This window comes from Platichthys flesus, chromosome 14 (assembly GCF_949316205.1).
Source record: "Platichthys flesus chromosome 14, fPlaFle2.1, whole genome shotgun sequence".
NCBI classification, from domain to species: domain Eukaryota; kingdom Metazoa; phylum Chordata; class Actinopteri; order Pleuronectiformes; family Pleuronectidae; genus Platichthys; species Platichthys flesus.
Genome location: NC_084958.1, coordinates 12656824 through 12677628, shown reverse-complemented (window position 1 = coordinate 12677628; position 20805 = coordinate 12656824). Strand labels below are relative to the sequence as shown.

Genomic DNA, 20805 nt, shown 5'->3' with positions numbered 1-20805 from the left:
TACCTGTATCCACCAAGGACACAATATCATTTTTTGATTGCAGTGTGTGTGTGTGTGTGTGTGTGTTTGTGTGTGTTCACAGACAGAGATGAAAAGAGGGCAAGAGGAGTGAGAATGGAGAAAACTCTGTTTTGATATTTCAGCTCTGCAGCACTCTACAGTTTGTTTTGATGCTGAGTGCTGTAGTGCTGTTGAGACTAAAGATGTTATCGTGTCATGTGTTGTATCATATTCTTCATATCAGACATCTCTAACATGCTGATTCAATTAATCAAGTGTTTGTTTGATGCAAGTTATGTGGTAAACACATTAAACTGTCAAACTGTAATGCACTTCTTTAATTGGGTTTGACAACCACATAGCAAAACTCCTGTGTCTGTCTTTGTGTGTGTGTGTGTGTGTGTGAGAGAGAGACACAGAGAGAGAGAGAGAGAGAGAGAGAGAGAGAGAGAGAGAGAGATTGCTTGTCAGTGTCCCATGCTGCCTCCATGTGGCCTGTTCTCTTTTCAAGTCAATTCTAATCAGTCATTCACATTCATCACCTTTAAAAAGAAATGTCCTAGTGGCGATTGTACATATATATTATTATTTGGTGCTCAAAATTGAACGGAACTGAAAAGCTTTTTATTTTTATTTTATTCTTTTGTGTAGCACTTTGTAAACTTGGTTAGATAAGTGCTGTACTAAACTTTTAATAGGCCAATAATACACTTTAATCGTGGGTAGAAGAGTATTGTTGCTGCAAAACTTGGGTTAATGGACCATCATATTAGCTACTGAGCAGTTAAAACGGTTAAAATCACATACAATTTAATTTGCTGATATTGAACAGTACAAAGAACCCATTAAAGTTCAACTGATCTTACAGATATCATGTTTTCTACTAAAAGCACGGCCTTAATAAGCCCCTGTTATTATTTTCTCTCTTACTCTTGTTTATAAATGCAGTCAATATTGTAAACTCAGATCATGCAGAACATCATTATTCCCAGCAGGAGATGGTAATTTTCTAATAGACGAACCTGCAGTTCTACTAAAAAGAAGTTTCATTACTGTGACACTAGATGTCAGACTTCTCCTGTCAGCTGCAGCATGTTCATTACAGACTGGAGTCACTCATTCTTCTTTTTCTCCCCCAGCTGCCTGGTGGTCTAGACAGCTAGACAAGAGCCAGACAGTATATTCAACCAATACTTCTGTCAATACCAAAAGCTTTAGATTGAAGTCTATAGTTAGACCAGAGGTACACCTACTTTCTTGGCCAGTTTCTCTATAAGTTTCACAAAATGATGTGACATTCTTTTTACAGTCTGGTTCAGGCAGTATGATGGAAGAGTGGTGAGCACGTGTCCCATGTTTGAATCCCTGCCTATCTGGGCCCTTTCTGTGTAAATGTTGCATGCTCTCCCCTTGTGTGCATGGGTTTTCTTTTTCTCCGGCTTCATCCCACAGTCCAAACCGTTGCAGATTCAACAAATGTCATCGTCGTGGACTAAAGAGTACAACAGCACTAAGAGACTTTTACAGAGGGTCCTCCTTCCTTGCAGGTGAGGGACATGCACATGCAGATTTGTTCTATTATATCTACTACTGGCTACTCAAAAAGTACAGCTACACCAAGTTCAGACATACGACCATCTTTGTATCACAGCATCATTCTGATGCTCAGACACCCCACCCCATGGTTTTCGTTCATAATTAATCACTAACAAACATCACCTCAGCCCCGTTACAAATTTGAATGTAAGAACGTAGAATAATCTACTATTTCAGCTTGGTTTTGCATCACACTTCACTCTTTCGAGGGAATTACAACGACTGTCTCTATCCAATAAACATAAAGCATTATATCTCTAAACAAAGGGCCTGATTTGAAAATATCTGTGTTTCCTCATCAGCCTAATCAACCATATCATCATTACCACTCTATTTAGGAAGAATGGATATTTCATTATTGAGCAGTTGGTGATTAATGTGCATTTAATGGCGGTTAATTTGACTGTTGAGGTCATAATAGATCTAATTAACAACATGTCTAACAATGACCCAATACAGGCCTGCATGTGCAGATGAGCTGCTTCTGCTTGACTATTGTCGGGGGGTTCAAGTGTCTGTCTGTGCTGAAATGTTGGGAACCTCTTCTCCCTTGCGTACCCCACTGACCTAGATTTCAATTGTTTTCTGCCTGAGACAATGGATGGAAAATGGTTTCATAACTGAACACAATACCTGGGTGTTGTTCAACACGATTGTTGTTCAGGTTCTCATTGTGGTGTGATTTTTTATGCTGAGCGTTGTGGGTTTTCTTTATGTAACCTGCTGGAGCGACCTGCCGGTGACGGGCCAGTGCAGCCCACACTAAATTACTTGTAGACGCTTCAACAGATGATTGTGCATTCACATGAGTTTCTGCCGTCCGGCTCGTCCAATCGCTGCTGTTTCAAACACATCACATGTCTCTCATGTCTCTGAGAAATGGTACCAACCTTTCTTACATAAAACCTAATGGTCCGACATCTTTTGATACTTTACATTTTTAACCAGTAAACTGATGAGTAATATTGAAAATCAAGGACAAACTCACAGACAATTTGGTAACTTATATTTATTTGTAACAAAAAACCAAACCATGAACTGTGGTATGAGCTTCTCATCCGTCACTGACTATTTTAAGTCCTCCCATCTGCTGGGTTTTGAATGCAATGATAATCTGTGCAGAATGCTTCAGCAACAAAAGCCTTTGTTTTAACACTCTTCAAGCTATTGTAATTATAGTGCATAAAGCCTAAAATCATATCTGGTACAAATGTCTCGTTCAAAGCTGCATCACAGGACAGTGGAATCCGACTGGGGGGAAAATCTCCCGTACACTTTCCCGTGTTAAAATAATCTGAAAACATGACCACGATGAAAATAAAGTGAATTAGAAAATATGTAATGGGACGAAGGACAAGGGAAAGAAATAATTCCTGAAATGATTTAATTGAACACATGAGAGAAAAGAGGAGATTTTAATCACAATTGATCTCTTTTTTTACTTAAATATTTTTATGCTTTATTGCATTATAAATTGAGCTATTTATGGAAGTTGGTTCCATCTGTGTTTATCTCTCTGGCTAAAAGCAGCATCACCCAGTATGTCTTTAACTTTAAAAGCTTCTTTAAGCTTGATAAGACCTGTTGAGTTTACTTTCATGAAACACACCGTGTAGCAAAAATGAGTAAATCTTGTGTAATAACTAAAGAGCTCATAAAAAAGTCCTAACTCACAATGATAGTTTTTTAAATTTAAGTTTTTAGTTTACTTTCATACACCACAAACCTACACCAACATTTCCCCAGACACTACATTGTGAGGAAAGTGTGTATAATCCTTTAATCAACAACGATTAAATACTATCAATGGCCGAACATCAGTGGTCCTGGATTGAGCCGGGCCGGCACAGCAGAAAAGAGAGACTCAGCGCTCTCGGTGGATGGATGAAGGAAGAGCGAGCAGAAGGCAAATTAATCAAAGGACATCAAAGGGAACATGGATGGAGGGAGGGAAGGAATGAAAGAGTGCCGCCCGTTTGTCCCATGCCGTTCCCACTCCGCTCCGCCTGAGTCTGCTCCCAGATCTCAGGGGCCATTGTGCCTGCACGGGTGCATGGAGGGGGCTGGGGGCACCATGCACACAACAAGACTTATACACACTAACAAACGTCTGAAAGCACCGACTCCTTTGGCTGTACTTTCTAACTCTGGTCTTCACTTCGTCCACGAGGCCTGTTTCTTCACTTGCATACTTGTTGGATTGTCTGCGCTCTTTCACCAGAGATGGCTGCACAAACCTTTTTCTGAAACATAAACACACGGTCACACACACACTCTCTCCAACACGTACTGCATGTTGTTGTCAGTGTGAACTCTGCTGTCAGCACTGGCTTGTGGCGGCACTCTTTGATAATTCCCCGCTAGATTCGGCCCGCCGCTCTTTTTATCGCTCAGCCAGTGAGTTGGCTCAAAGTTGACTCCAATTTGTGCTCCTCCTTTGGGTTCGGCACAGACTTTGTTTCTGTGTCCATGGAGGCTGGGACCGTGCCCCTGTCTATTCCTGCTGAACATACAGAACATTTTGTTTGAATTATACCGCCGAGACAACTCTACTGTCCAGTGCTGTAAAGCTGATTTACATTCCTCACATAGATTAATGTACATGCACATATTTTGTGTACAGAGATGTCTGAGATCTGTTCAGTTTGTCTGCAGTGATTTTACAAATCAAATATTACTTTGTCCCTGCTGGTCAACCAATCCATTTTATTTCTATAGCCCATATTCATAAAATCACAGTTTGCCTCATAGAGCTTCACAATCTGTACGAGTCGCAGCATCCTCTGCTCTTCATCCTCAGCTCGTCACCCTCGACTAGAGTGAATGAAAAACGCCCAAAAACCCTTTTAACAGGGATAAAACTCAGAAACCTCAGGGAGGGTCTAAAGTGAGGAAACGCTCTCCCAGGACAGACAGCAGTGCATTAGTCTTTTCATGTCACAGAGCACAAGCTCAAATTTTTAGTCAGTATCCTAAGGTTTAAAGTAGGTGTTGTTCATAATACTTTTCACGTCAGTTCTAAAAACAACTTGAAGCTGTAACTCCCATATTGTTAATGTTTGAACTTTAAATCTTAAAAATGACGAGTTGCAGAAAAATTTCTTGACATTTCTCAGATTTAAAGACAAATATTCGCTCAAAATTTATCAGAGTTTTGCTCTTTTGGTAGTTTCATCGTTTTTTGCTATATTTTTATATATAGTCTGTATGTATATATTTGTATTGTAAATTATCTAGGTATCAGGTATCTCTGTAAGAAGAAGACCCAACTTTTTTGTCAGTTTTACTTCTGCTTCAGCAGATGCTGAAATGTCTAACAAGTTGACATTAATTGCTTTAAAACAACAGAAGTTTTGTTTCTTTTTAAGTGAATCATTTCTTCTGGACTTGGAAAAATACATCATATTCACAAACCCTCGTTTAATGTATCTTTATGTAACAAAAGCAGAGTTCAGCAGAGAAAGACAAAAGTGATGTGAACTGACAATATTTTAATGGGGGGGATAAAAGACTGTAAGTGATCAATGGAGGCGGCGGCCAAGTGATGCCCGGGGGACGGCTTTGATGTGGGCATCCTCAGAGGGACGCCGGGGACAATGCGCTCTTTGAGGGGCATGCAGAATGGCAGACACTTCCCTCTCCCTCCGTCCCGCTCTCTCACACTCTGTCACTCAGCCTCCCTCCATTTCCACGCTCGCACCAATCACGCTCAGACCCTCGGCTTTTCGGACACACGTTGACATCTCTCCCTCGCTGTACATTCCTCTGCTGCAGTGTCACATCAGCCCATATCCTTATCTGCATCACTTTCTCCCTCTGTCTTTCACATTAATTAATTCAAACAACACCCCCTTCCCTGCTGCCCAGCCAATCACTCCGCCTCCCCCCTCCCCAATCTGTATCTCTCTCTCTCTCCCTCCCTCTGTCTCCTTTCATAGAACCAAACCTCTTTGTGATGTCCAGCCTTGGCAAGTTGCGCCCGATTTGCTGTCACAGTCTTAATGAATTCATCTGTTTGTGTATTGGCCATGGGGGCATCTCTCCCTCCTCCCTCCCTCTCGCTCTCTGGTCCCTATCCTCTCCCCCCCTCCCCCTTGCTGGTGTTCCCCTGGGGACTCTATATATACCAGGGACCACTCCAGGCACCTATTGTTCCTCTAAGTAAACTTACAGACAGATGCCCTGCACCACAGTGTGGGAGAGAGCCCAGAGAGTCAGGAGGAGGGAGACAGTTGAAGACTGCAGAGAGCCACCGGACAATAAGGACCTGGGAGCTGAGCCTCATCTCATCTCCAGCACCTCAGCATCCTCTCCAGCCGTTCCCTCCAGCTTCCCGCGCGTGTCTGCTTGTTGTCACTGTCTCGAGTGGAGGTCTGATGCTGAGACGCCATGCTGCTGCTGACATCACTGCTGTTCACGGGGCTGGGTTGCTTGCTGGGGGCCCCGACAGGTAGAGAGGTCTACAGGATGCCCCAGAGCGCGCTCAAAGGTACGTTTCTTTACACTTTCTTCTTGTATCTCAGATCAGAGAACCTGTCAGAGATTAGAGTCAGCAATGTGAGTTTTGCAGACATCCTCCAAGGTGGATCTAACTTACAACCCTGCAAAAAAGCCCTGGTGATGTGTTGAAGAATTCATTTATGTAGGAGTTCAAACATCACACATTAGTTTAGATTTGCGTGTGTCACACACAAATCAGGAGAAACTTGATTTGTTTTAACCACACAACCGATGCACGTGAACCTTGAATCTTTGAGTTGTGTTGTAGCTCTACTTTCTTATTTGTGTCTGGATAAATGTCCGCCCAAGTTTTTTAGTGAAGAGTCTTAAAATTAAATAGTTGTACAACATATTATTATGCACTGAGTCATATTACAACCGTTGTATTTCAGCACTGGACTAAACTATCTCCAAAGCAGTGAATAATAGAGATCTTAGCACTCCTGGATGTTGCTTTTCTTCTTTAGCTTGCAGTATTTTTGAGTTGTAAAAATGGTACTTCAGAGTAAACTTGTCTATTGCTGCAGTGATGAAGGACCTCTGGCCTTCTGTGGTTGAAGGGCTGAGTACAGCAGAACCTTCATTCAAGCAGCTGGTGGTGGCGGTGTGTGTTTAGAGTGTTTAGAACAAGGGACTCTGGGTCCTAGTTGCCCCGGGGCTGCCAGCCCGTGCCCCTGGGGTCTGTCCCTGCCCAGCAGCCTCTGCCCGCTCAGCCCTGGCCTTCTAATTAAGTCTTCAATCAGCATTGTTGTTGTTACTGGCCTATCCTGTGATGTGGTGCGGCACAGAGGGGGGCTGCAGGGTCGGCGGCCCGATTGAAGTGTGTCAGTAGAAGCCTCACCAGCGCGCTGAGCGTGAGCTAGCTCCCCTCACACGCTGCCAATGAGCTCAAAGAGCAGCATGAGAAAAAGGGGGATACACACACACACACACACACATACACACACACCAGAGAGCTTCACCAGTTCATGCTTATGCTCACATTCACACATGGTCGTCCCAGAGCAAAGGACAGTCTCACATGGGATGACCCAGACATCCTATAGCCAGATTTATCATTTTTCCTGATATCAACAATCTTTTTTATGAACATTTTCAATAAGAAGCTGTTAAATGTTGTATTGATGTTTGTAGACAGGTAGTGATGTGATGAGAATGTGATGGACACATTACTTACACTTTTTATTCTGTGGCGTCTGTACTGCAAATTCTTGTCATGAAGCAGACAACTTACCCACAGATTTGACTGTATCATTTACACAGCTGGCACATGGGTCAGGCTCTACTATGCACCACTGTTGTATTGTCTTCTTTTCTAGCTTTTTTTAATTTTCCATGGTTTCTGTCCTCTCCTGCAGCACTGTCTGATCGTGGTACAGTGGTTCTGGAGGCGGCCATGACCAGCGCGCTGTCTGCTCTCGAGCGTGCATCCTCTGAGAGAAGTCGTGTTGAGGCTGGCTGCCGAGGTTGCGTTCCCTGTCTGTTTCAGGACTGCGGGCAACTGTCTGGCTCCTGCTGTACGTGCAACATTACTCTCACTTCCAATTTGATTTATTAACCACCGTTGAGCCTATTTGTCCAGTGTCACTACAGAATGATTTGGTAGTATCCTTATCAAGATCTCCCTTTTTTTCATCCAACAGCCTCTCCTGCCAGTGCCTTGTCAGAGCCCAGCTGTGACATCATCAGTAAGGCCCAGAAGCTTCAGGATGAGGCACAGCGGAGTTGGGCTCTGAGTCAGGCCTGTGCCTACTACCAGCGTCGCTGCCCACCTGGTGAAGTGGACAAGGAGAGCTGCATCAGGATCATGGGGGAGAGTTGCAGCGCCCGAGTCCTACAGTGCAGCCTGCTGAACACAATGCAGAACCTGGAACCTGCTACTCAGACGCATGCACAGGGTAAGGAGACATTCGGATTGCAAAGAAGTATTGTATGTTTTCATATATGTTAATCTGTTTATTCACAAAGAGAATCGTTTTTTTGACCATCAGTGTTGCTCTGTCCCTGCAGCGGTGTGCGGTCAGAGGTCGGCCGCGGTGCAGAATGTCACTCAGCCTCGCTCCAGGATTGTGGGCGGCTCCCCTGCTCCTCCAGGCAGCTGGCCCTGGCTGGTCAACCTGCAGCTAGATGGTGGCCTGATGTGCGGAGGGGTCCTCGTGGACAGCTCCTGGGTGGTTACTGCTGCACATTGCTTTGCAGGGTAAGCGACATGTGTGACTGCAACTGTAGCAGAGACTTTATTTTGTCTCTAGCATTGGAAATGATTGTAAAAAAAAATGTCTCTCCTTCTCACTCCCCGTCGTTCTCATTGTTCCCTCCTCCTAAGCAGTCGCAGTGAGAGCTACTGGACGGCAGTTGTGGGGGAGTTTGACATCACCAAGACTGACCCTGGTGAACAAGTTGTCAAAGTGAACCGCATCATCCCTCATCCCAAGGTAGCAGCTGCCCGAACGGTCAAAAATCCAGATCTGTCTATCATGAAATCATCAATCAATCAATCAATCAATCAATCGATCAATCAATCAAACTCTCTCCTCCTTCTGCAGTTTAACCCAAAGACATTTAACAACGATATAGCCCTGGTGGAGCTGACATCACCAGTGGTCCTGTCTGAGCATGTCACCCCAGTGTGTCTGCCTTCTGGCATGGAGCCCCCTACTGGCAGCCCGTGTCTGGTGGCAGGCTGGGGCTCCCTCTATGAGGGTGAGTGGAGGATATATTCTCTCTTTGAAGTTATATATGCATCAGTTTCCTGCAGGCAAACTACAATGCCTTTTGTTTCCATTTAAAAGAAATTGTTCTTTAGATGATTTCAAATATGTCTGAATATTAAAACCTGTCAATACTCTTATAGTATTAATGTGTGTCTTTTTTCATGAATAGATGGACCGTCTGCTGACGTCGTGATGGAGGCCAAGGTTCCCCTGCTGCCTCAGACCACCTGTAAGAGTGCCCTCGGCAAAGAGCTGGTCACCAACACCATGCTCTGTGCTGGATATCTCTCTGGAGGCATTGACTCCTGTCAGGTGAGAGTTAGAGTCACTTTGTTTTCTGATTTTCACATATTATTTGGGTAAAAAAGGGATTTTTGTGGACAAAACCAACTTTTTAAATATTTGTTGGATGTTCTCTGGTCTTTAGGGAGACTCTGGAGGTCCCCTGATCTACCAAGATCGAATTTCTGGTCGCTTCCAGCTCTATGGCATCACCTCTTGGGGAGACGGCTGTGGAGAGAAAGGCAAGCCTGGAGTCTACACGCGAGTTTTTGCTTTCTCTGACTGGATTCAGGCCGAGATACAGAGTGAGTTTAACACCAAACTGAAATAGTTTGACGTACAACCTATCTAGCTATGTTAAAATCCTATCTATAACAATATTGTTAATGCTCGTGCTTTTTAAAGAGTCGTTTGGGAGCCGGGAGCCAACGTGTCCAGAGCTTCTAAAGACAACAGAGATGACAGAGGAAGAACAAAGATCCGAATTCAGCTCCTTATGCCACTTCTACACGCTGACCTGTCCCCGGGGTCAGTCTGCCAGCACCTGCAGCCGCATGGCCGAGGACAAATGCCTCACCCGCTTCAAGAAATGTCGTAAGTAAATATGAAATCTCAGCGTACAATACAAATAAAATGTTGACGTCATGAAAGGTACTGATCTTCTCTTCACTCTCTGTCCCCTAGAGATGCGGTCGTTCCTGCAGACCCTGCTGGACCTCCTCCAGAGAGCCGAAGACTACATCAGGGACAAGGTGGACTTGACCTTCTTCACCCAGACTCTGCCTCAGCTGGTGGAGCACATCTACAGCACAGCTTTCATTCACACCAGAGAGAGGAGAGACCTGGGGCTGAGGCAGAGTCTCACACAGATAGAAGGTACATCACCGGCCACTGGTTGCAGTACACATATAGAGAGAACTTATAGATGGACTAGAATGGCATGCAGAAGATTCCCCTTAAATTCCATCAAGCTGCACCAAATTCCAAACACTCACATCAGCCCCTTGAATGTGCCAGATTTGTTTCTTCAAGATCCATGAATCATCCTTCTAGAGAATTATTTTAAGTGTCTGGAAACCCGTCCAATAGTTTTTGTGTAGTTAGCTAGCTCAGATACCGTGTTATCTTAATACAAATGTGAGTTTTTTTATCACTATTATAACAAGTGCCTTATTACTTGCAGAACAGCTTGGTGGAGCTGTGGTGCCTGAAGAGCAGGGTCCCTCACCACTTCCTCCAGCCTTATTCGAAGAGGTGGGCCCTTTGGTGGATGACTGGGAGAACTACCTGAGGACCATGGCTGAGGACCTGGACAAACAGCACACTGACACATCCACAGACTACTCTTCTGCACCAGCATCACAGGAGCACGACCTTTTCTCACAGGTAGATGTGGTTTGGATTTCTAAATTGTCAAAAATAAGGATAATGTTTCACGTGTCTATCTGTCACTCTATCAATATATCTATCTATCTATCTATCTATCTATCTATCTATCTATCTATCTATCTATCTATCTATCTATCTATCTATCTATCTATCTATCTATCTATCTATAATAAACTATTGATGTTTATTTAAGCTAACCTTTATATTTATCTGTATTCTCACATCTCCAGACGGAAGACTCCTCGATGCATCAGCTAGAGGGACAATATCGATCCGTCATCTCAGCTCTACGCTCCAAATTGAACTCTAGAGCTGCTCCTCCCATCATGCACCTGGACACAACCTACCTCCAGAAAGAGTCCCCGGTCGTTCCCCCCTTCCCCACGTCTTCTTCTGGGAGGCCGCTCCAGGCGGCTTCCTCGTCCAAGGAGGAATCCCTGGAGCCGTGGTCCCTCCTAAAAGCCTTGATGAAAGAAATTGAACAATTGAGAACACAAGATGAGATTGTGCCAAATGAGTCTCAAAGTGAAACCTCATCGAGTAGAGACGCTTTCCCTGATGTAACGTGGAGCGCCATCTCTGAGGATTTTACTTTTGTTGAGACTGGAGATGGAACAGAACTACAAACTCTAGTGTCCCCACTTCCAGTTCAGCCAACAACTATTGTCCAGACAGTGACTGAGCACAGAGACATGACAGCTGACCCCCGACAAACTGTGAATGCTGTAAAGGCTAAAAGTCTTCAGAGGAAGTACAGGAGCCTTCTACGCAAGAGGCAGATACCTGGAGCGAGTGGAAAAAGTATGTGTCACTCCCAGTTCATTCAATACATTTAAATCCTTTATCAATAATCCATGTTCCATGTTCTTTATCTAATGAAATATGTTTCTGTTTGTCCTGTAGTTTGTCCTGGAGTGAGAGAATCCTCACAGCGGGTCAGCCAAGTCAGAGACTCCTACGGCTGGGTCATAAACATCCCAAACAAAAACCTGCGCATGAATTTCCAAGAGGTGAATTATCAGAAAAAGATTGTAGAAGTTAAAAAGAACTGAATGTACACTGGTGCATCGTTTAATAATGTCTGAATTGCTCCGCTAACTGTGTCTGTATCTTTTATTCAGGTGTTAGTTGATCTGAGCTCGAAGAACGATCGAGGACTCTACCAGGCGCGGGTCAGGGCACTGGTGGGAGGACGACCTTTAACCTTCTACAGTCTGGTCGGCCTGGAGAACGAGTCATTCTACCGCAGCGTACCAAGGATCATCGCTATGGCACTGGAGGCGCTCAAGACTTGATTCCATCGTGACAGTGAAGTGAGATAACATGAAGGTAAAAGAGATGGAGACATTCAGACTCAGGGAGACGTGTGTGAGAAGCACCGGGAGAGCCTTGTCCCGGGAAGCAGAGACGCACACACACAGAAAAGAAGATGCACATCACAGAAACTTAACGTCTCCTGTGAAAAGCATTGTTTTCTTTTCCCTGCCTGAGAGCCTGACGTTTGCGCGAGATGAAAACACAGCCATGAATGTATCGAGCCAACTATCGACCGCCCATCACGCCGCAGGTTTTTTTCTTTTTTACGTGGTTGGAGACATAACCTTGTCTAACTTATGAATCTGTACAAAATGATAAGTTATTCATATTGTCATTGTCTTTTGCAAAGGTTGAGCCTGTTGTGAGGCACTCACACTGTATATATCATTCATGTTATCTTTATTCCTACCATATTTATTTGTACAGAGAAAAGTCCTTTGTATTTTTGTAAAAAAAATCTATATATGTGAATAAAATTGTTATAATGCTATGGCATGTTGTGCTTAATGTATTGGGGATGTCTTTCTACGTCGAGCTTCTAATGTGAGAGATTCACATTAGCAAACACTAATGCTGCTAACCCTGAAGTATTTGCAGTTCTGTCGAGATCCAACTGTCTCACATGAGGCAGCCTTTGATGCCGATTGGTTTCTGTTATTATGACCCCGGATTGACCTCCAACCCTCTTAGGTTAATCGTTGCCATAAACACAGCAGCTGCTGTGCTGACGGTACGTCCCTGCCTGTCTTTAAGGGAACTGACCTTTACAGTCTCTTATTGTCTGTCAAAACATTGTAAGTGCAGACAACTGTTGCTCGAGGATGTGACACCCTTGCATCGCAGACGAGCCCCATGTCAGCTGTGTTCATGACCCGTGTCCCTATAACAGTGGTCAACAGGTCTCAGCGGGCGATCGGGCGATCGGTCAAGGCTCTGATGATGAGCCCAAATTAACCTGAGTAACTTCAAAATTAAAGTCTGCCCCCTCTTCGAAGTCTGTTGATTTCCCGGCTCAAGTCCTGACAGAGGAATAAGCAGGGAAATGAGTGAAACAGCTGTGTAAACACATACACACACACACACACACACACACATACTCACACACATACACACACACACACACGTACACACGCACACACATACTTTTGTTGCAACTCATCAGCTCCTGTCCATGACTTGGGTGTTAATATGCATGTGGGGGAATTGGGTTGCATCATTGCAGTATTTCTGTGACTCTCGCACACACACACACACACACACACACAGTTGCGTCTTCATGACTTCAGAGGACATTACATTGACTTACATTGATTTTCTAAATACTTAATCTACTCTTAACCATAATTACAACTTGCCTAACCCTAACCTTAACATAACTTTAACCTAAACCCAACTTACATTTTTGTCATCATAAGGACGACAAGTCCAGTAATACATGGATCTCTCACACACAAACACACAGACACACACACACACACACACACACACAAACACACACTTACACACACGTTGAGTAATGACAGGCCACAAATGGGTCAGCAACCTCCACAGAGCCTGATCAGTCACCACAGAGAGTGGGCTGTAAATGGACAAGAGTTATCACCTGTTCTCTCTTCCACTGTACTTTTTTTGGGCTCACACACACACACACGCACCCACACACATTGTGTTGCTGCTTTGTGTCTTACCCGTCTAATTTTCCTTGCCTGTAATCCTTTTATTATAGAGGACACATTTAAGTCTAATGGAAAAAGCTGTTTATAGCTTGAGAGATCGCTGCCCCAAAAGAGTCCACAACTTATCTTATTTTTCTGTGTGTGTGTGTTCGACTGAATGACAGCAGCCAGGTGCGATAATAACAATACAGTGTCTGTTTTTATGGTGTACTTTAACACTGGAGGGCAGGCATGGACTGGGTATAATGTGTGTGTGTGTGTGCATGTGTGTTTGTGCGTGCATGCGTGCGTGCGACAGCTGGCTATGCAGTACTGGAAATACACTCTTGGATTTAACCCTAACATCATCAACTCCCCCGCCAACCTCCAATTATTCCTCCAAACCTCAACCCTCCCATCAGCGTGAGCCCTGAATTCTGCTGGGAAACACACACCCACCCACCCACACACAAACACACACACATACACACATACACAAACGCAGGCTCAGTGCCAGTGACTCTATCAAGCAGTGTCAGTGTGTATCAGATAAGTGATCAGAGCTTTGTGTCGGCATCAACACACAGCACTGATGGATCCTGGACGTCTGCGCTCTCTGGCGCTCTTCTTAAGGGTGTTTATGATTTCTGCCACAGGTAGGAAAGCTGGATTATCAACCTGCTGCCATGTTTGGTACAGATGACACTATATATTCTGGGTGTTAGCATGAATCGGTGTGAATTTGTGAAGTCAGATCTTTAGATTTGTACAAACTCAATAACACAGTAATGAGAAAATAATGACTAAACAGAAATAACAAAGTTAAGTTATTCTTCACGAAGGGCCTGATTGTCTTAACCTTTGACTCATCTAAATGTAATAACACAATAACATAAGACAATTCATTTTATGGTACTATTGTAATTCTAAAGTATTAGGCCTATTTTTCTTCCATTCAAACAAAAGACACTCAATTTGCATTTTTCTCAAATATATATTGATTCTTAATTGTGCTGTGTTTAGCAAAGTATATCTAGCAAATCAAACTATTTTCTTTTGCTTTTTATCATCAATAACCTCTGTTTGTTTGTTTGTGGGTTGATTGTTTTGTAACTTAGATTACCCAAAAACTACAAGAAGGAGTATCATGTAACTTGGTGGAAGGATGAGCTAAAGGTCAGGGAAGGACCTGTTAAACATTTATTTAACAGAACTGTGTTTTTCAACAATTCCCCCAGTTTTCTCAGAAAATACTTAAAGTGTCTTGATGAAAAGAATCAGGCACATTCAGGGAACTGATATCTATGAGTGTGTGTAATTCGGTCCAGCTTGAATAGCTTAAATATGTTCAGTGTAAAATTCATGGTGTTTCTGTTCATACAGACACAAACATTGTAGTGGACTTCATTTATTCAGCTCGCTCTCTTGAGCCCTGCACTCACTGACCTCTTGTTGCAAAGGTTCTGCTTTCATCTGTGTTTGTTTGTCAATTTATTACTCTAAAAAAACTACTGCGCTGATTTACATGTAATTTTGTGGAGCTGTGAAGCCATATTTTGTGAGTGTGGATGTGAAAAAATGGGAAGATCAAGGACTTTGGTCTTTAAGAAGGCAATAGAGGGGCCTGAGCCAAAGACCTCTTCTAGATTTAAAATGATATTTCTGAATTTAATCTCAAAGAGAAATCTACAAGGTCACTCACATACCTCGGCTAAAGCCCAACAGACACATTTAGTTTTTCCAGATGCATATTTGTATTCGTATCTGCACCAAATTACACACACTCGTAATAATCAGTCTCCTAAATATTTCTTCTTCATTCCTGTGCTGATTAGTTTGAAGCAGCAGAGGCTGAGATATCCCACTTTTAGTCCCTGATCTGGATCGAGCTCCAAACACATGCAGCCTACATTTCCTATAGTGCACCTCATTGGCATCCTTGATAGTGTGCCGCTTAGATGCTTCTGAATGAAAGACTTTACTAATGTTATCTCACGTCTATGCCAAGATAAATCTGTGATATCATGAGGATCGTTTTTCTTTTTCTGAAAAAAAATGTCTTACTCCTCATGACAAACAAAATCGTGTGTGAAATTGAGTTCCAGTTTAAATCCCTCACCCCCGGTCTGTGTGGTCTCTCTGCAGCCTCTGCAGTCAACCTCGAGGGAGAGCTCTTTAAGGATTTGATGAAGGGCTACAACAAGCACGTTCGGCCAACGGAGAAGAACGGGGAAATCACTCCGGTCTACATCAAGATGACGCTCACCAACCTCATCTCCCTGGTGGGTGAGGTTCACTCTGTGGTGTTTCGGATAAGGCTGCCCAGGCCCTTTGTTAACTGTGTCTCCTCAACTACCTCTCCACAGAGTGAAAAGGAGGAGGCCCTGACCACCAGCGTCTGGATCGAGATGGTGAGCACACGCACATGCACCTAGACACACACACACACACACACAGGTACACACCATCTGCTGAATCTTATCGTGGCATGTTTGCAAAAAACTCTCAAAAGTCAAACCTTCAGTATTTTCGTATGCAGAATTGGTGTGACTACAGGCTCAGATGGGACCAGCCGCCCAGGTCGGCTCTGTACGGAAACATCACCTCGGAGCTACGAATCCCCTCCAAGAGCATCTGGCTGCCAGACGTCATCCTGGAGAACAAGTGGGTGCATCAACCTTTCTCTTATGAGCTGTGACTTCAAAAAGGTTCCGATATTTGTTCAGTCAAGGAGAAAGTGATGTTGTATAAATGCCTCTTCGGTGCTGAGAGACCTTGTGATATAATTGCAATTACACAACATCATATTAAAACGTGTTTCCGAGGCAACTTTTCTTCCCTTGCCTCCAATCCTTGAAAATAGCACGCTTGTGGAATATCAGTGAGGCTGAGTAACTTTTTTGCTGTATTTGCTAGATCTACAAATCGCTGCCTATTAAAAATGTTCATCAATCGCTCAGGTTCTCTCTCCTCTGTCTTCTGCTCTGCAGTGTGGACGGACAGTTTGAGGTCGCTCTCTATTGCAACGCACTTGTGTCTCCTAACGGCTGTGTGTACTGGCTGCCTCCTGCCATCTACCGCAGTGCCTGTGCCATCACCGTCAACTACTTCCCCTTCGACTGGCAGAACTGCAGCATGGTCTTCCGGTGAGTTGAGGCAGAATCTGCCGTGTTTGGACGATACAATTTCGAAACACAAGATAATGTAACTCCTCATAAATCAAACCAGTTCATTCTTGTCTTTAATGTATTAATTAATTTGTGATAATCAACACAAACATAATACTTTATTGATCCCTGATCAGATTACTATAAAAAGAAAAAATATGATGATTATATAAAAATTTATGATAATCAAATATAAAGGGCCCGAGCACAGGCATTATGAAGCCTGTTGAGGTTAGTGGAGACAGTGTATGATGAGCACTTGTTTTGTGCACTGCGGCCAGGACAAAAAATAAAATAAAATAAAAATAAATAAATAGATACAAATAGTTAGCTTTCATCTCCTTCTTCGTTCAATGACACTCATCTCAATTTGAAGTCAATCTGATGAAAGCCCAGGGACAAGTTCATCAACGTTAAAATGTGAAAATGGAAAAATGGCAAATGCAAAATCGCGGTCTTCCTGTTGCGTTTTTCATAATGCACAATACAAAAATATCCGTAGACCTCGAATTTTTTTAGCGTGTCTAGGCCCTGAAAAAGCCCCCCACAGGGAAATAATAATAACAGTAAAAATCCTTACAATTTCAATAGGGCCTCCCACCGTTCGGTGCTTGGGCCCTAATAAAAACAAGATTATTGTTTATATACTATAAATTATGTAAGGGATGTAAAATAACAATAGGATTAATGTTAATACTTATTATACTTACTAATTCTAGCAATACTGACAGTTGGGAATCGCCTTCGAAACAGAATGTAATGTCAGGAGATTTTTTTTTAAACAAATTATATATAAAACATTAATGTAAATGAAAAGCTTTACATTTAATCCCTGTATCTAAAAAATTTGTTTATTTGCTTGTCGGGTTCCTTAGTGCTGCAATGATCCACACAGCAGAGACGGTGCCTCTTTCAGTTGCCACTGTATTGTTCGAGTGAATTGATGGTTGTGTGTTTGCTGTGGAGATAGACAACATGTTCTCTCCCCCCCCCCCCCCCCCGTGTGCAGCTCTCAGACCTACAGTGCCAATGAGATCGAACTGGTGCTCAAACAGGAGGACAACCGAACGCTCGAGTGGGTGGACATCGATCCAGAAGCTTTCACAGGTACAAACAAATAAACCTATATGACACACTTAAATGATGGATTTTAAATAAACGCATAATATGAAACCAACACGTGAATCTCTGCTGGTAGAGAATGGCGAGTGGGTCATCAAACACAGGCCGGCCAAGAAAGTCATCAACACTCAGTACACGAAGGACGAGCGCGAGTACCAGGAGGTGGTCTTCTTCCTCATCATCCAGCGGAAGCCCCTGTTCTACATCATCAACATCATTGCTCCCTGCGTGCTCTTCTCCTCGCTCTGCCTGCTCGTCTACTACTTACCTGCCAAAGGTCTCTGTCTTTCTTCTGTTTCTTCAAAAGCTGTAACATCTCGGAAAAAGCCAAAGCTCAGTCTCATCAACCTCGAACAGCCTCATTACCAGATTATGATACATTAACCTGAAGTTATGTCATTAGCTCCGCCTTTAAGGAGGTTTTTATTGTTTCATTGTTCGTTTTTTAGTTTGCAGCACTATGAAACAAATTGCAAGACAGATAAACCAAGACACTGTGTGGAGGCATGCAGAAGGTCATGCAAGAACCCAGTGATTTTTTAGTGTGTATCAGAATCAGGGAGATCTAAGAATTCAAACCAGAGTGTTTTTCAGAGAGTAACTCAAGGATCTTAAAGAAAAAGATCAGACAAATTTAGAGGAAAGAGGATATTTATCAATTGTGTACAATGTGGTTCATCTTGACTGAATCTAGTGGGACATGTTGGGCCTTGAGGGAGTTATTTGTGCTCTACTGAGTGCCATTCCAGTGCTAATGTTTTTTTTTTTCTCACCATTCTGACTGAATACTGCCGTGTGTGGTTTGTTTTTTGCAGCTGGCGGTCAGAAGTGCACGATGTCCATTGCAACCCTTCTGGGTCAGACTGTGTTCCTCCTCCTCATCTCCAAGAAGGTCCCTCAGACTTCGAAAGCGGTGCCTCTTATCGGAAAGTGAGTTCACGTGCATCACTCACAGGATTTCAGATCAGAATCGATGTGAGTGATTTATGAACCTCTGGCGACAGGTATCTGATGTTTGTGATGTCAGTGACCACCATGGTCGTGATGAACTGCGTGATCGTCCTCAACGTGTCCCTGAGGACCCCCAACACCCACATCATGACAGACAAAGTCCGAAAGGTGAGCTTGAGGCCACACATCCTCTTTTCTCAGTGGAATATCCAATAAGCAGCTATACTGTGACCACATCAGTGTGTTTGCCACCGGATTGACTTTTGACCTGCTGCCTCTCCTAGATCCTCCTCAACATCCTGCCTCGACTGCTGAGGATGCAGATGCAGCCCTGGACACCAAAAGACGACAACAGCACGGCAACCGGTAACGGCAAAACTCAGCCTGAAGACTTGAACCACGTGTTCCTGGTTCCCTGCCGACGCCGCAGCTCCATGACCCTCATCCTCAAGGCGGAGGAATACGTGATGAAAACAGCTCGGTCCGAACTCATGTTTGCCAGACTCAAAGACAGAAACGGATTGATGAAGTCAGTGTTAGAGAAGCTACGTAAGTGAACGAGTCTGAAGAGGTTTGTGTGCACATGACGGTGTGTGTTCCCCCTTGTAACCACACGACTCTCTGGTCTGCTTCGGACTCAGATGACGGGATGGAGGGCGGCACAGCTGAGCAGCTCGGTGCCAGCCTGGCGAACGCCTCCCCAGAGCTGAAGCAGTGTGTGGCGTCCTGCAAACACATCGCAGAGACCGCACGGCAGCAAAACAACTTCCAGAACGTGAGCTCTTAAATTTACACCTCTATATATGTCATCTTCACAGGAGGAAATATCAGCTTACAATCTCTTTACCTCTTAAACACAGGAGAATGAGGAGTGGATCCTCGTTGCCCGGGTGATCGACAGAGTCTGCTTCATCGTCATGACGCTGGTGTTCTTCATCGGCACCATTGGGATCTTCCTGATGGGCCACTTCAACCAGCCCCCCTCCTCCCCTTTCCTGGGCGATCCGAAGAAGTATCTCCCTCCCTTGAACAACATCTCTGACATGAGTGACAGTGGCATGTGAGCAGTGAGAAATCAAGAGCTTTCCTCGCTTCACCCAAAGGGAAAATCGGACGACATGTGTCAATGATCTTTCACTAATGACGGAGAACGGAGAAGACACAACTGTTGTGTGTATTTTCTGCACACCTGTCAGTTGCTGGTGTGGACTGTCATGGAGGTGAAGTTGCACATGACAAAGGATCTGGGGCACCAGTCCATAACAGAGTGGATGCTGCGTTAGAGCCACGGCGATGCACACTGGTTTCAGTTGTAAGTTTTTGTTTAAGGTTGAGAAGAATTCAATTAAAAAAAAAAAAAAAGTAGCTTTTTCTTGTTGTCGGCAAAGTGTTTACTGCGTTTTGCCCTCTGGGATCATACATGAGTGTTGATCACACATGTGGACAGTAAACTGTCAAATGTTCAAAAAGGGATGTTTTTATCAATAAAAGAACGTCTGTAATCACGTGGTTACAGCTGTCTGAGAAATATGTCAGTGCCATGTTTGACACCTTTATGAAGACACATTTCGAGAGCACTCACACCCCCGCGAAAAAAACACAGACCCATTGTGCAGCCCCCCCCCCCCCCCCCCCCCCAACCCACCCCACCCTCCCACCTCCAGAAGCAGGATTTCAATTACATGGCTGAGTGATGCCTTTCTGGCCCAACAAAAGGCAGATCCGGCTAGTTGGGATGGAAACAGAGTTGGTGGGCGGGAGGGGTAAGACTGAGAGCTGTGGGGAACAAGAGTGGGAGTGACATCTCCAGACACAAACACACACCAAACAAACATTGCCATGTGAATATTCACACAAAATAAACACACAGAGGTGGCGCAGAGGGTGTCGCTCGACTCCTCCTGATCCTGAGGACTCGTGAGCGTCGGCCTCGTCTCTTTCCTCTCGCAGCCACATGAGCAGAGTCTGGAGGCTGAACACTGATGGTAAGCTAAAGACTTCAATTCCATGTGTGCTCTCTCCCGTCTTTACGATCCGTTATGTCACATAAAATGAGGGTATGGGCTGTAGGAAAATGCCGACCTCGTCATTGTGGCGTTTTGGTAAAAATAT

The 20805-nt window shown here is 44.0% G+C and overlaps 3 protein-coding genes across 3 annotated transcripts; all 3 read left to right on the top strand.

Moving 5' to 3' along the window:
• Positions 1-5738: 5738 nt before the first annotated feature.
• Positions 5739-9423, top strand: LOC133968361 (serine protease 56-like). The gene is made up of 8 exons (XM_062404358.1): positions 5739-6085; positions 7455-7613; positions 7740-7994; positions 8107-8296; positions 8426-8531; positions 8643-8799; positions 8980-9122; positions 9238-9423. Exons 1-8 carry the CDS (start codon positions 5986-5988, stop codon positions 9421-9423), a joined length of 1296 nt encoding a protein of 431 aa, XP_062260342.1. The 5' UTR covers positions 5739-5985.
• An 80-nt stretch (positions 9424-9503) lies between these two features.
• Positions 9504-11881, top strand: LOC133968829 (uncharacterized). Its single transcript, XM_062405049.1, has 6 exons — positions 9504-9686; positions 9777-9968; positions 10276-10478; positions 10712-11282; positions 11385-11491; positions 11603-11881. The coding sequence occupies exons 1-6, from the start codon at positions 9551-9553 to the stop codon at positions 11774-11776; spliced, it is 1383 nt and encodes a 460-aa protein (XP_062261033.1). The 5' UTR covers positions 9504-9550; the 3' UTR covers positions 11777-11881.
• Positions 11882-15522: 3641 nt separating this feature from the next.
• Positions 15523-20079, top strand: chrng (cholinergic receptor, nicotinic, gamma). Its single transcript, XM_062404357.1, has 11 exons — positions 15523-15735; positions 15820-15864; positions 15993-16117; positions 16444-16599; positions 17630-17727; positions 17819-18019; positions 18558-18672; positions 18747-18861; positions 18978-19242; positions 19335-19468; positions 19554-20079. The coding sequence occupies exons 1-11, from the start codon at positions 15523-15525 to the stop codon at positions 19755-19757; spliced, it is 1671 nt and encodes a 556-aa protein (XP_062260341.1). The 3' UTR covers positions 19758-20079.
• Positions 20080-20805: the final 726 nt, after the last annotated feature.